The sequence below is a fragment of the Tursiops truncatus genome, chromosome 15 (genome assembly GCF_011762595.2).
Source record: "Tursiops truncatus isolate mTurTru1 chromosome 15, mTurTru1.mat.Y, whole genome shotgun sequence".
Taxonomy (NCBI): domain Eukaryota; kingdom Metazoa; phylum Chordata; class Mammalia; order Artiodactyla; family Delphinidae; genus Tursiops; species Tursiops truncatus.
In genome coordinates this window covers 67,768,226-67,782,798 of record NC_047048.1, presented here as the reverse complement: position 1 = coordinate 67,782,798, position 14,573 = coordinate 67,768,226, and the positions used below count along the sequence as shown (strand labels likewise).

Sequence of the window (14,573 nt, the reverse complement as noted above, 5' to 3'; positions counted from 1 at the left end):
TGCCAAGTCCCCACTACCCAGCGGAGGCAGTGCGCCCTCTGCTGGGCCCCAAGGACACTGCCCACTAAATCCCTCAAGTCATCAGGGCTCGAAAGGCAGCTGCTGCAGCAGAAGTTCCTTTGAAGAAGTCCTAGCCTTAACCAAAATTTTCACGTGAGTTTTTGCAGTCAACTCCACATGAAATCCATGTCTATTTTAACATGAAAATTTAAAAATTACTTCCCCCTAGAACAAAAAAAATAGCTCCTCTCTGGGAGAAACCTGGTTCACCCCACGCCGTCCTCACTCCTCCCTCCAAGACTGCTCAGGCCCCACACCTGAACCCCACAGCACCAAGCTGCCCACATCACGGCTGCTCACCAGGGGCCTCAAGGGTGCGACCACAGAGCGAGCCCTGGGACCTCGAGGGGCGGCAGGGGGCCTCCGTCTCACTCAAGCCCCGTTCCAGGAAGTTAAGTACCATCTAGCCGATTCCTGCCGGTGGGCCGCTAGCTCACCACTGGCACTAGCTTCCTGCCTGTCTTCTGCCCACTCCTGCCAGGCAGTGGCTCTCCATGGCTTGGCCTTACTGGATAGCCCGACTCCTTAGTGCCAAGCACTGTCCACACTTAGCCAGCTGCCTCCAGCCTGTGCTGGTCAGAGCCCAGCCCCACGGGGGAGGCTGGTAGCTACACGCCCACCTCAGCAAACAGTTACATCTTCCTCGAACTCCAGGACAGTCCAGTGCCCCCTGCCCCATGGCATTAACCAGCACCCCGGCCTGGACGCTGGAAGGAGCCCAGCAGAGCGCCCCCTTCCCACCTCGATGCAGATGGCGCACGGCTCCAGCCCACGGAGGCTGCTCTTGTCAAAGGGGTCGAAGGCCTCGTCGCGCATGATGCTCGGCTGCAGCACGTAGCCGCAGTGCCCGCCGGCCAGGAAGAGGGCCTGGTTCATCTGCATAGGCTTGTCTGGAAGAGCCGGGTTACAGTGGACTCCAGCCCAGCTGCCCGGCAGGACCCCGCCCCATGGGCCACCTCCTCACCTGGGGTTTGGAAGTTGAGGGCTACCAGCTGACTGCCACAGATCCACATGGGCAAGGGGTCGTAATTGGAGGAGTCCAGCCGCTGGCCCTTGGGGTAGATGCGGGAGAGCTGCAGCCGGTTGTACTGGAGGAACTTCTTGCCTTTGGCCTTGTTCACGTACTTCTCGGCCTTGGTTTCCGGGAAGGACGACATGTCCCGGTAGCAGGCGCGTTCTGTGCCGATCTCTGGGCCAAACAAGGAGAGAGCTCACAGAGCCCGCCCACCCGGGCGCTGCTGGGGGCCAGACCCCCGCACTGCCCCTGGGCCAGACCCTTACTCTCTTCGTCGAAGGGAACAGGCCGGCAGTAGACGACAAGCTCGGAGAGCTCCAGGGCGATCTTCTTCCTCCGCTCCATCATCTTCCCCTCAGTGAGCTGGTGACACACAGGCCCTGAGCCCAGGCAGGACTCCTCCGGGCCCCTCCCTCCCCCCACCAGGAGAGGGAAGCCCCCAGCCACCTGGGGCATGCCCACCCACACCTTCCAGACCCCACTGTCTGTCCCCAGTCTCACCCCAGAAACGTACTCTCTCCTCCCTGCCCCTGAGGACACATGCTCTCCAAGACTTAGGAGAGTGGAATCCTCACCACCAACCGGGCCCCAGTGACACCCCAGGGCCCTGAGCTGGATGCACCTGCAGAGATGCTGTGACCATTCAGTACCCAAGCCTCCCTCACATAGGCACATAGGCCGCCTCCCCATTTCCTTGTGACCTCGCTGGGGACTCGGGCTTATCTTCTGTGTCCTAAGGACCGTCGTCCTTCCCACCCACCCTGGCCCAGAAGCCTCACCCCTCAGTTCCCCTCACTCACTCAACACAACCACCTACTACTCGCTGTGGCCAGACTTCAGCTACGGAGGCCCACTCACAAGTGCCCCCGTCCCGTCCTCTGACCCCTGGAGGCCCACTTCCTTCCAGAAGGGGCTCCTATTCTCAGACTCTTCCTTCCCCTCTCAGCCCAGACCTCAGGAGCCATCCCTTCAACCTCCTGGTCCTTTCTGCCTTGTTCTTCCGGGCCCTGCTCTGACAGAATCCTCAGCACCCAGCCCTCTCGGCTTGGCTCGTGGGTGTCCTTTCTCCAAAGCAGCCACAGATGTGTACTGCAGGCCTTCCACCCCACCCCAAATGACTGCGGTGGCACTGAGCAGGAGTTCCCACACCTTGGCAAGCACTTCCTCCTCTGCCCCAGGCTCAGTGGAAGAGCCTCCCTCCTCCAGAGGCTGGTCCTTCCGACCCAGCTTGGGCTCCGCGTTCTTCCACCATCCTGCCCGGCAGAGGCTGCGCCCTTGCCTTCCACGCTCCGTGATGCCCACTGCCATCCCACCCAACCACGACCTGACACGGCTGTTGCCAACTCCAACAGGCACTTTCAGATTCGGACCCTGCCTGTCTGCTCTGCAGCCCTCCGCGCATCAGACCCCTCTGCCTCTCTTTCTTGAAACCTACATCCTCGAAGGTCACACACCTGGTTCCCAACCTATACCACCTCATCCCTAAGGCCCTGGGCACCCACTCCTGCTTCCAGCCCACGACCTGTCCTCTCACCTCTGCCCTTGGTATCCAAAAGCCCACTGAGCAGGGCCACTTGGACGTCCCACAGGTACCTCAAACTCAACACACCCTCAACATGCCATACCGCCGACCACGTGTGTTTCCTCCGATCCCTGCCTAGCAGCGGGGGCTGCCCACCCGGGGCTGCCCCGCTGCTCTGAGGGCCACTGGCAGGCTCTCACCCTGGCATCCGCAGTCTGGGCCACTTCCCGGATCTTTTTCACCCAGTCCTGCAGCTCCTCCTGTGAGTCGGCAGCCACATCTAGGGACCAGTGTGCCACCGATGCCATGCTGATGGAGAAGACGAAGAGCCGGTGGTTCTTGCCCTCAGGACGGATGGCTGGGAGGGAGGGAGGGAGAGGGGCACAGAGCTGGGGACAGACGTGCCTGAGTCCCCACCCCACACCTCGTGAGGAGGCAGCACTGCTCTGCCAGGCCCGCTTCACAGCTGAGAACGCTGCAGACCAGCAATAAGTCGCTGCCACTCCGGGCCGCGTGCCCATCCCCACCCCGTCCCCAAGCCTCTGTCAACCCAGCGACCAGCCCATCAGGACCGTGGGCTTCAGCTCGCCAGTGGCACCCTCCACAGCGCCTGCGCAGGGCGAGCACGCAGGGGTCAAGGCCAGGGGTGAAGAAGGGAGCCTGGGCGTCAAGAGTGTATCCAGGAATGGGGAGAGCTCAGGGTGAGGGCAGCCTTTAGGGGTCCGGCCATTGGCTTTCTCCCTTGGGGCCTGAACAGGGCCACCAGGGACTGCGTGACCCTAAGGGGCAGAGAAGGGGCTGGGGGCTCACCTATCTGACAAGCCGGCACATCCAAGACCCCCCGCAGCAAGTCCCCCAGGGGGCTGTTCTCGTCCAAGTGCTGCGGAAGGCAAAGCCCACGGACGGTCAGCAAGCCCACTGTGCCCACATGGGAAATACATCTGACAAGCGAGCGTGTGAATGCACGAGCGTGGCCCACGTTTATCAGAGACCGCGGCCTCGGCGGGGCAGACAGGACCGCACGTTGAGGGGCTGTGCACGCACAGGCACGCTGACCCTGCCCGTGGTGGCGTGTGCACAGGAAGGGAGTCTGGGGATGGGAGCCCCGTCCCACCAACGGGGCTCTGGTCTCACCTCCCTCTCAGGTTCCAGGGCCGCAGGGCTGACCATCTCTTCCACATAGTTCGACGGGAACCACAGCTGCTTTTTCCCACCATAGTCACCACGCCACCTGGGGAAGCCGCAGCATGCTGACCCCTAGCAGCCACCCCAACCCCCCCAGAGGAAGGCAGCCCTGCAGGTACACCTCGGGGCCCGTGCAGGCCCGTGCCGCCCAAGCCCCTCTCACTGTCCACGCCGCCGGCACCCAGGATGCCTGGCCCCGCACCACGGGCTCTCAGCTGGCTCACCAGCCTCCTTCCTGCTTCTCCACGTTCTGGATGATGGCGCTCTTGGTGAAAGTCAGCTCGTCCTCTCTCTGGGCCTTGTAGTCGAAGAGAGCTTTGACGGCGCACTGCAGGGAAGAGAATCACCGGTCAAAGCAGACAGGCCCTCTGCCTCCTCTCCTGACCTGTGGCCGCAAGCACATGCGCTGGGGCTGCCCAGCTGGGGCTCAGGCGCCACCGCCAGTGACCCAGCCTCACTACCGTCCTCAGCCCGGGCCTGTGGGAGGCTCCAGGGCAGATGGAACAGGAGAGCAGGGCCTCTGCCAGGGAAGCTCCTCAGGGTCCAGGGAGAACCTTGCAAGCCCCTGCCCGGGGCCCCAGGAGCCAGGCTAGGAGGGGAGTGTCTGCGGGTGCTGAGTGCCTCCTCTGGGACCGGAAGGCTTGCAGTGTGCCTGGGACCCCATCATTCCTCATCTGCAAAGTAGGAGAAGGAATCTTCTCCCAGGCTCCATGGCTGCTGAGGAAAGCGGGTGAGGAAAAGGGCACAGCTCCTTACCCCTTAGAAAAAAGCCCTGACAGAGCTCCATGAGGGGAGGGAGGGAGGAGCAGAGAACACCGTCTTCTGGCCAGCGTGCCCCACCCCCACCCCACTGCCCCCAGGGAGAAAACAGGGGTCACCCAGGGAGTAGTCTGGAAGGGTCGGTGCGGACCCCCAGGAACAGGGCTGGGGAGGGGTCGGCGCCGGGAGAGACGCGGTCGTACACCAACCGCACACCTCTCACCCCCTCTCTGGCCTCGGAAGACCACAACACCACTTCTCCCCAAAGACCGCAGGTGGCCCTGAGCAGAGAATGCAAGCCCCAGGCAGCTGGAGATGCTCCCCAGCTGCCTGCGCCCAGAGCCCGAGGCTGCACCTTGAAAGTCGGCATGGGGTTCGCCTCCACGTAGAAGCCAGGGTTGCGGCCCTCATACAGGGCTCCATAGTCGGGTTCCTGGAAACGGGACAGAAGGGGCTTTGTTAACGCCCAGAGGGGAGAGAGGCTGCTGGCTTCCGTGTCCCCACCCCTCCTCACCGGACCAAGTCTGCTGCCTTCACACACCTGGTCCGCCAGGGTCCCCCAACCTCAGGGGCCTGGCCTCACCCCTCCTCTCTCTGCCCTTGCGCCCACGGCTCCAAAGTCTCGGTTCCTGAAGCCCCCCTGCGCCTGCCCCAGGCCCCCAGCACACTTCTCTCACACCCCAGCCTCAGCAGGCAGCAGCCCGCGCCTAGGCCACCCAGGTCCAAGGACAAGAGTCTCAAGTGGACCTTCTGCGCTGGACCCCTTCCTCTTCCCCAGGGCCACACCCCTGGCCCAGAGCCCTTGGGGCCCCGCCCCACAGCCCTGCCTTCCTCCCTCACTGGTCTCCCTCCACAGCCGCGCCTCTGTAGCCTATGCGCCCCTGCCCTGGGGACAGAGTCTGGTCTGTGCCCAGCCCCGGGCAGACCCTCTCCCCGTGTGAGCCCTAGGACCTCCGCACCCCACATCCTGGCCCACGGGGATCTCTGCTGGACGCCTGCCCCCACCTCTTCACCCGGCCAGCTTGTGCCTGTCCTTGTAGATGCCACTCAGAGGCCACTCCCTCCAGGATGCCTTCCTGGCTCCAGCTGGGCTAGCTGGCCCTCCCAGCAGCCCCGCGGCCCCCGGGCCTCTCTGCTCCCCACATCCACAGCACCCCGGGACCGTCAGGTGCGGCCTGCCCCGCCCTGCCTCCCAGGCTCTCACCGCTGTGCCGATCTTCTCCAGCGCCTCCTCGTTGATGGGATAGCGTAGCTTCATCTTGCGGTACAGGGGATGCTTCTCGTAGTAGCTGACGAGGTCCACGAGGCTGTCAAACTCTGAGTTGCCCAGCATCACGGTCTGGCCCTCCTGCTGGACGCGGCAGTGCTTGATCTTGCCCTCAGCCCTGACAGGGACCGAACAGCCACACAGGGTCAGGGCAGCCCAGACCAGGCGTGCCCACACCGCCCCAGACCCCAGGGGGACCCCCTCACCGGAAGGAGATGGCGTAGGAGTTGGGCTCATTCCGTTTCCGCACCAGGAAGGCCCCGTCCCGGGGGACGCGCATCAGCATGTGCTCGGCCTGCGCTCTGGTCAGGCTCGCGTGGTACCACCTGTGGACGGGCCCGAGTCAGACCCGGCCACCACCCCCGGGTTCCTGCCCCGTCCCCATCCCCTCCCTCACTCTTTGCTCTCGTGGGCGTTGGTCTGCGGGACGGGTTCTGAGAGGCGCATCTCAAATTCGTTGCAGCGCAGGGGCACCTGCTGGTAGTGTGTGATGAGGTCATAGAGTGAGTCGAAGACGAGGTTGTCAGTCAGGAAGAACTTGGGGGTCCCTGCGTCCTGCCGGGAGTGGATCCGGCAGTGCTGGACTTTGCCGTTCCGCCTGAGGGGACACGGGGAGGCAGTGAGCAGCAGGCCGGGCCACACGCCACGCTCCACCCGCGGCGAGGCACCAGGCCTCAAGCAGGAGACACCCTGAGGACGGCTCAGGTGGGGGCGGCCCTCTAGGGGCTCCGCGCTAACTGCAAGCGTGTGTGCGCGTGACGCACTGTGGGACCTGGCCTCCCCTGCCGGCGTCGGATCCACGTGTGCACGCGCTGGGAGGGTTACCAGAAGGAGAGGGTGTAGTCGCCCACGAAGGTCTCGCTCTCGCGCACGAGGAAGGAGCCGTCGGGGGCCCCGGTCTCGATGCAGTACTCTGTGAGCAGGCGCTCGGCAATGTGCCGCCCATCCCGTCCTGCCCCGAGCTTCCCGTGAAACCACTTCTCGTTGGAGTGCAGCTCTGTGCTGCCACTGGCCTGCAAGGCAGAGGGCGACAGCAGAGACACTCGGTGACTCTGACCCCAGCCCGGCCCCCGGCCCTGGGCCAGCCCCTCACCTCCTTGGGCTCCTCCTCGTCCTCGTTGCCCTGGTCACTGCTGGTCTCCTCGGAGTAGTAGATCTTGCTACTGGTCAGAACGAAGTAGTGGGGATACCACTCCTGGAAGAGGCGGGAGCGAGGCCTGTGAACAGAGCCCTCTCACCACCCTGCCCCTCAGGCCCAGCCAGGCCCAGCGCTCACGTGATTCACGGGGTCCTCCAGGTAGAGGATGCCGTTCTTGATGGAGTTGCTGATGTCGTTCTCAGAGTACATCACGGACGTAGGCACCTCTTCATAGGCACTGCCCTCAGCCAGCTTCTTGTGCTGTGGGGGACAGGCCACCACGTGGCTTCCCAGGCCCAGGCCCAGGCCCAGAGCCCCACCTCCTCACCCAGGCCTGGACCCACAGCTGGAGCGGAGGAGTGGGGCCCCCAAAGCCCTACCTTGATGAGGATCTTCCTCTTGAGCTGGCTGGGTGAGGGGAGCCCGTCAGCAGCAATGTCCACGGGCTTGGTGAGGAGTGTGTCCCCGAGCACCTTCTTGAAGTACTGGGCCATGTTCCTCTGCTGGGCGATGCTGCAGTGGTCCTCGATGGACAAGATGACCGGGTACCTGCAGGGTGGGGGACCAGTGCATAACACAGATCCTGCAATTCCTAGGAGTCACGGCTCAGACCCTCACAGAGTGAGGTGTTAGGAGCCTCGGGCCCAAGGTCCCTTCTAGAGGGTAGTTACCCCAGAGAAGAGGCAGGCCCTGGCCACTGTGGGGGGTAGGAGAGGGGTCTAGAGAGGCACTTTTGGGTGCAGCAGAAACCAACGGCTGGGACTGTTGCAGGCAGGTGTCCCCAGAGTTGATCTCATCACGGAGGCTGCCCCATCAGCAAGGAGAGACATCCTACACCCAAGGTCAGGAGAGGTGACAAGCAGCCTCCAAATTTAGCTACTGGGGGACCCCAGTGACCCCCTCAGTGAGGTGGGAGAGACTAGTGACCACGTGTTGTGGGGAACAATAGGAACTGCAGAGTGAGAGACAAGGAGCACAGACAATTCTCCGGATTGTGACGGGAAAGGAACTGGCAGGACAATGGCCTTGTGAGCCCAGGGTTAAGGAATTAATTTTTGAGGATGAGAAAAGCTTGACTGTGTTCCACAGGCTGAGAAAGACCCTTGGAGTGAGCAGGTGGGCCAAGCGTGCAGGAAGTGAATGGCTCGGGAAGGGTGGGCTCCAGCAGGTGGCAGGAGGTGGAAGGCAGGGAGGGGGTAGCACATTCAAGGGGACCCAGGAGAGAGCTGGAGCCGAGCCACGCCACTCACTCTGAGGCCACAAAGGCGTGCTCCTTGATGGTGTGCAGGACGTCTGAGAACTTGATCTTGGTGGTCAGGGTGTGTCCGTGGTAAATGACTGGCATCCCGTCTGGACCATCCCAGCAGTCCACTGGAGAGCAAGCAAGGTGACCAGAGTCAAGCGGGCAGGCCTCCCCCCCGCCCCCCCGCCCAACCTAGCCCCCACGCACACTCGATGCAGCGGCAGCCCATCCGCAGGCAGCGGGCGTAGGCTTCCAGGGAGGACTCGCTGGAAAACTGGTCCCCGGTCAGGTACCTGGACAGGGAAGCAGGGCGAGGTGGTCAGGCGAGACCCACCTCCCGGGGTCGGGTGTGGGCCAAGGGAGTCACTCACGTGTTGTGCGAGGAGGAGATCCAGTAGTGGGACAGGGGGTTGTTCATGGTGTCGGGGCACACGGCGTCCAGCTGTGAATTCCATATGCTGTTCTCCTTGGAGAACAGGAAGGTGACGAACTGCCCAGGAGCAAATGCGGAGAGAAGAGAGGATGAGCCCCTGCCCTGGGCCACAGCACAGGGTGACACGGGAGAGAGTGCTCAATCCAGGTCGGGGGCACGATGGACTGCGGGAGGGACCTGGCCGGGCTCCCGTGGGCCCGTCTGCTCCCTGATTCCCCGATGGAGGGTGAGGGGCAGGGCTCACCTCATCCAGGAAGAAGTAAGGCTCCTCGATCTCTCGCAAGGGGTCTCGAAGGAAGCTGAGCATGAACTCCTGCACCTGGAGCCGGTCGACAGCCCATAGCTCCTGATGGGTGGGAGGGTGGGGCATGTGAGGGGCCTCCATCCCGTGGTGAGCCCAGCCCCTCTCAGCCAGCACCCTGGCCCAACCCCAGCCCAGTCCTACCCCCTGGTACTCGAGGAGGAACTGCTGGAACTCAGGAAGGGACACCCGGCAGAGCTCCGGCCGCTCCCCCGCCCTGCGGAAGAGAAGGGAAATGCCTGGCGGCCGGCTGGCTAGCGAGGGCCACAGACAATGAGGGGCCCCTGGGAAGGCAGGGCCCAGCTCCCGGCCAGCACAGCCGCCCGGAATGGGCCAGCAGGGCTCCCCTGCTCCCGCTGCCTCCCACCTGCATCGGGAATCAACCAGGCGAGGGACAAAGGGGCCCAGGGAGAACCCCACCTCCCCAACTCAAACCAAACCTCAGGGCACTGGCTTCCAGGAAGGGGAGGTCCATCTGCAGGAGACAGAACCAGGTCAGCATGAGAGCCCCTGGGAGGCCACGTGGGGAAGGGGCTCTCAGGAAGAAAGGCTGGGGCAACAGAAAGGGGCAGGCCTCACGAGGAGAAGAACTGGAGAAATGGCACCCAATCGCCCCCAAGCAGGGCAGCAGGGCTGAGGCAAGCGGGGCTGGGGTGGGAGAGCAGGGTAGGGGCGGTGGGGGTAGGTGGCTCATGCACCGTCTTCTGGGCGCTGTACATAAGGCTGCGGTACAGCTGAGCAAACTGCCCGTAGGTGATGTCGCTGGTGCGCTGCTCCAGGTCCTGCGAGGCAGAGCGGCACTTCCGGTCAGGCCTCCCGCAGGGCCTGGGGCAGCCAGCCTCCCCACCCGCCTGCAGACGGCCCACCGGCCCTTACCGTCAGCCGCTCTCGGAGGAAGCGCATGTTGGGGACCCGGTAGTTGACCTGGGACAGCATGTTCTTCAGGTCCTTGGCTGATATACTGAGGAAACAAGGACATCGCCAGTGGCCTCACCCCACCTCTCACGACCTCTGACCTGTGGGCTGAGTCCACCTGGGGCTGAACAGGTAAACAACACTACTCTGGGACTTGCAGTCCTGACAGTGAGGCTGGCTCAGAACCATGGGGTAACCAAAGGAAGTCCCTTCCTTTCTCTGGGCCTCAGTCTCCTCAGCTGAGCAAAGGAAAGTCTAGGATTCTGGCAAGGAGGGGTCACCAGCCTCAGTAAAGTGGGTCAGGGCGGGGCAAGGGGAGCCCATCTTCGGGCCGCCCTCCCACCAGCACCGCTCAGCCCACACGTCTGGGCCCTCAGCTCTCCCAAGGACAGAGAGAGGCAGCCACTACTGCGGGACCTCCAGGCTCCTTCCACCTCATTCTCAAACTCCCCGAGAGGGGCAGGCAGCTCACAGGACTCCCGCCCACTGCCCCTGGGAGTCAGGGCCTCCGAGGGGAGGAGGGGGAAGATCCTTCTCAGCCCAATACCACTGCTGGCAATGGAGCACACTCCCGGGGTCTGACAGGGAAGCACCCCTGCCCAAGAATGGGGCGGAGGACAATGCTGGGCCTGGCAACAGGATGAACACGATTGGGAGAGGGAGGCCTTCTTTCCTGGGAGGTGGTGGCAGGGAGGGGAATGTGGGCACCCCTCCTTCTCTTGCCCAAGGGCCTGGCAGGCAGCACCAAAACTCCCTGAGGAGTCCAGCCCTGCCCTGGGCAGTCCTGCTATCTATCAGCCAGTGCTGTTCAGCAAGCGCTTGCCTGGTCTCAGTCACCGGGGGTGGGGCCATCAGGGTCCTCACTGGGCAGGTTAGGAAACTTGCTGCGTCATCAAGCTTTCCTTCTGTGGACTCCTTGCCATCAGCATTACACGCAGATTGTTACCACTCCCCCCCAAACACCTGTCTGCCCTGCTTCCTCTCCAGCCACTGCCCCTTCTCTGCTCCTCTTCACAGCAGTGCCTTAAAGGAGAGACCCAGGCTCCTTTCATTTCCTGAACCCCATCCCCACTGTCCACTGCCTGCCTCAAGGTCACCAACGACCTCTGTGCTGTCGAGTCCAAGGAGCACCTCTCAGTCTTCCCCACACGTGACAAGGCCGGGCACAGCTGGCCACCCCCTCTTCCCTGGGCTTCCAGGGCTCTACACCCTCCGATTTTCCTCTTAACTCTAGAGCAGCCACTTCCCTTGGCTGGCTCCTCTCCTCACCTCCCCAGTCCCCAGTGTTGAGGCAGCATGGGCCTGGGATCAGCCACCAGCCTCCTTCCCTTTTCTTGCCAAGGTTACCCCCAGGCATCACCAGCCTCGTGGCCTTCCATATCACCTATGTGCTCCCCAGGTTCCAGCTCCAGCCCAACTTCTCCCCTGAACTCGTTCTACACACCTGCCTGCTCAACATCTCTACCTGAACATCTAAGGGCATCACAGAACTTCACCCACTCAAGTGTGCACCTCCCACAGCCTTCCCCATCTCAGTCAACGGCAACTCCACCTTTCCAGATGCTCACGCCAAAAAGCTTTTTACCGTAAACCTCAACTCTCTCTCACCCCAAAATCAATCTGTTAGGAAATGCTATTGGGCTCTATCTTCAAAATACAGCCTAGCCAAAATCCAACCCCTTCCTAATACCCCACCCTGACCCAGTCTTCTTCACCCAGAGCGTTGGAGTTGCTCCCTGAGTTCTCCACTCCACCTGCCCTGGACCCTCCAAGCGCAGCTAGCAGTTCTGTGCAACTGAACCCGGGTCACGTCATGTTTCTCTTCAACACCCTCCGTGGTGTCCACCTCTCTCCCAGTCAACGGTCCTCATCATGCATCACCCAGCTTTTGTCCTGAACCTCTCTGTAGCCCCTCTGGTAGTCACACCATGGCCTCAAAGCCGTGAGCTTCAAAGCACCCCCCCCCACACACAAACTACAGGACACCCAGAGCCAGTTCTGTACCGCCTATCTCTGCCCACAGTGGCAGGGCACGTGGCTTATCGTCCCTGGCCTCTCCTGCCAGCTCGCACAAGGCCATCAGAGGGCTTTCTGCAGGAAGCTCCTTGTGCCAGAACCACCTGCCCACCCTGCTTGAGGCAGGTCCTCCGGTTCTCCAGGCAGCTGCCTGGAGGTGGGCTATTGCTCTGGCGGCCCCAACCCACCCTGCTGGGCTAGAGCCACAGCGCAGGACCCACCGATCCTCACGATTCCGGTCCACTGAGTAGAACTGCTTCCGCAGCCACCTGGAGGGAGAGAAGCCCGAAGTGAGGCCCAGGCTTAGGGAGGAGACCAGCAGGCAGACTCTGGGCACAGAGGCCTGAGTCCCTGCCCTGCTCCCTAGAGCCCGATGCCCCAACCCTAAGCACGTCTGCGGGGGGTTCTTACCTCTCAATCTGCAAGGGTGTGGCCGCCTGCAACGTATCCTCCATCAGCCAAGTCAGGCCCTTGATCCACATGTTCACTTCGTCCTCAGACGTAGCTATGAGCAAGGGGCAAAGAGCTGAGCCTGGGGCCAGGGGCTGCTGCCCTTAACTCTTCCACCTCCTCAGCTCCCACCTTGCAGGCTCAGGGTCTTCAGGCGGAATTCCATTCCATACAGGATGACAAAGCAGTGTGACTGGTCCGGTCGAAAAGCAGGATCCTCTTGGTAGCGATCGAAGTCCCGTGAGGTCCTCCCCGGGCGGATCTCCTTGATTTCTCGAATGTCAACTAGGAAGGCAGGGAAGAGGTCAAGGTCAGGCTGAGGTCTCTCAGGGTTAGCACTGAAACGAGGGCAGCCTTGTCTCCCACTCATTCCCACACTCTCCTCATGGAGGACCACAAAGAGAGACCCCCCCCCACCCCGGGAAGGCGGGCAGAGTCAAGACCACTCAGTCCTACTGGGGTACAGCAGAGAACTGGGCTGAGTCTAAGGACAGAGCTCTGCTAAAAGCTGAGTGTCTGCGGGAACAGGAATCTCCGTCCTGTGTACCTTCCCTCGGTGACAATATAGGCAGTTCACTCTGACCTGGGAAAGAGCCGGACTCTACAAAGAGAAATGGGGACCCACGGCTGTTCTGTGAGGACCCTTTCCTGACACAAAAGTACTAAAACTAGGGCTTCCCTGGTGGCGCAGTGGTTGAGAGTCCACCTGCCAATGCAGGGGACACGGGTTTGTGCCCCGGTCCGGGAAGATCCCACGTGCCGCGGAGCGGCTAGGCCCGTGAGCCATGGCCGCTGAGCCTGCGCGTCCAGAGCCTGTGCTCCGCAATGGGAGAGGCCACAACAGTGAGAGGCCCGCGTACCGCAAAAAAAAAAAACAGGTACACAAACTGAATCATAAAGTCTCAAGGGCAGGCCTGGGGCTGGGCAGGCCCAAATGGGTTTCAGGGTCCGTAGGAGGAAGGAGGGATTGGGCCAAGAGAACTGGTGCAGCCTGACGGCTCACCCCCTAAATATCCCTGAGCAAGACCCAGCAAGAGCAGTGGCTGCCCACGGATGGCTCCCATTCTGGCCTCACGGCACAGACTGGGGCAGCACCCAGGTCAGAGTGGCAGATGAACTGCTTCAGCCACTACCTCTGAGATGACACTGAGTGACTCATTTAACTTCCCTCCATCTCGGTTTTACTATCTCTAGAGCAGAGAGCTTGACTGAATTTCTCTAGAAGGCAGGGTGGCAGAAAAGACCTGCGTGGGCCCTGGGGTGGGCCTGCTGGGACTAGACTCCCGGGCTCCACCTCACCTTAGCTGCGTGACCTCAGCAGAGTGACAACCACTCTGACCCCACTGCTTCCCTCGGTGAACACAGGTAACAGACTGCGGCACCTGGAGGTGTTGGTAAGCTCAAAGGTCCTAACAGCCCAGAGCGCCCAGCCCTGTAGGTGGCACATGGTGGGCACTCATTCAAGCCTCCCCCACCCCGTCGGCTCTGTCAGCTTCGGTGGTCTGTGGTCTGCACAGACAGTCGGAGCAGGCACACAGGTTGTGACCCCAGGCCTGGAGAGCGCCTGGCTGCACACTCACACTGTCCCTGGGTGCTGGCTGGGACCCTGCACAGAGGGCACACTTTCCAGCCAGATAAAGAGACAGATTTAGGGAGGTCAAAAGAGAGAAGCCTGGCTTAGCCGCCAGAAATGACTCTGAGCGCTCCCTTGGCTCTAGAGCCTCTTCAAATGCTCTCGACCCAGACTGGCCCGGAAGATCTGGAGCCAGGAGGGCTGCCAGCATGCTGCCTGGCCCACCTCCCCCCAGAGCCCTCCTGGCCTGAAGCGCACAGCACCCCGGCTGGAATGTTCTAAGAGGCCCAATCCCAAGGCCTTCTTCCTGTCCCTCTAGCCACAGCTGTGCTCCACCTATCCCACCTCAAACAGTGGCATCGCCTCCAGCCCCAGGTCCAGCTCCCCTGCCAGAACACTGCCAGTTCTCCCTGGGCCCTGCTCCCGTGCCCTCAGCAACCCTCACAGGCCCAGTCCTCCAGCTGAGGGCCCCCCAGTTCTCACCAATCAGCCATCCTTCTTGAGCCTACGAATCTGTATAGGCTGTTGTTGTTCTGATCCCTCCTGAGGTTGCCCACTATGGAGAACCCACTCCTTCTCCGGCCTTCAAGGCCCGCTGTGATGCGGCTCCAGTGATTTACTGCCACTTCTGCCCTCCCATCTTCTCTGCTCCATCCCACCTAAGCTGGACTGAGGGCAAGAACTGTTGTGTTTCCT

The 14,573-nt window shown here is 62.2% G+C and overlaps 1 protein-coding gene across 8 annotated transcripts in view; it reads right to left on the bottom strand.

The window, feature by feature from the left end:
* Window positions 1-14,573, bottom strand: part of PLCG1 (phospholipase C gamma 1) — a 35,943-nt gene that overhangs the window by 2,927 nt on the left and 18,443 nt on the right. For 5 of the 8 annotated variants that reach the window (XM_033841058.2, XM_033841059.2, XM_033841057.2 and 2 more), the window contains 26 exons: window positions 12,437-12,589; window positions 12,266-12,359; window positions 12,076-12,123; window positions 9,800-9,884; window positions 9,622-9,705; window positions 9,364-9,398; window positions 9,068-9,140; window positions 8,867-8,968; window positions 8,561-8,679; window positions 8,397-8,482; window positions 8,197-8,317; window positions 7,327-7,495; window positions 7,085-7,207; window positions 6,902-7,003; window positions 6,634-6,821; window positions 6,206-6,406; window positions 6,015-6,134; window positions 5,746-5,926; window positions 4,897-4,974; window positions 4,007-4,110; window positions 3,732-3,828; window positions 3,408-3,477; window positions 2,798-2,955; window positions 1,342-1,438; window positions 1,025-1,249; window positions 802-950 (listed from right to left, as the gene is read on the bottom strand). In XM_033841058.2, the coding sequence (XP_033696949.1) occupies window positions 802-950; window positions 1,025-1,249; window positions 1,342-1,438; window positions 2,798-2,955; window positions 3,408-3,477; window positions 3,732-3,828; window positions 4,007-4,110; window positions 4,897-4,974; window positions 5,746-5,926; window positions 6,015-6,134; window positions 6,206-6,406; window positions 6,634-6,821; window positions 6,902-7,003; window positions 7,085-7,207; window positions 7,327-7,495; window positions 8,197-8,317; window positions 8,397-8,482; window positions 8,561-8,679; window positions 8,867-8,968; window positions 9,068-9,140; window positions 9,364-9,398; window positions 9,622-9,705; window positions 9,800-9,884; window positions 12,076-12,123; window positions 12,266-12,359; window positions 12,437-12,589 (3,062 nt within the window). Of the gene's footprint in view, window positions 1-801; window positions 951-1,024; window positions 1,250-1,341; window positions 1,439-2,797; window positions 2,956-3,407; window positions 3,478-3,731; window positions 3,829-4,006; window positions 4,111-4,896; window positions 4,975-5,745; window positions 5,927-6,014; window positions 6,135-6,205; window positions 6,407-6,633; window positions 6,822-6,901; window positions 7,004-7,084; window positions 7,208-7,326; window positions 7,496-8,196; window positions 8,318-8,396; window positions 8,483-8,560; window positions 8,680-8,866; window positions 8,969-9,067; window positions 9,141-9,363; window positions 9,399-9,621; window positions 9,706-9,799; window positions 9,885-10,661; window positions 10,744-12,075; window positions 12,124-12,265; window positions 12,360-12,436; window positions 12,590-14,573 lie in introns of those variants that run through there. The other 3 variants (XM_073792998.1, XR_012326327.1, XM_033841062.2) reach the window with 3 other exon arrangements.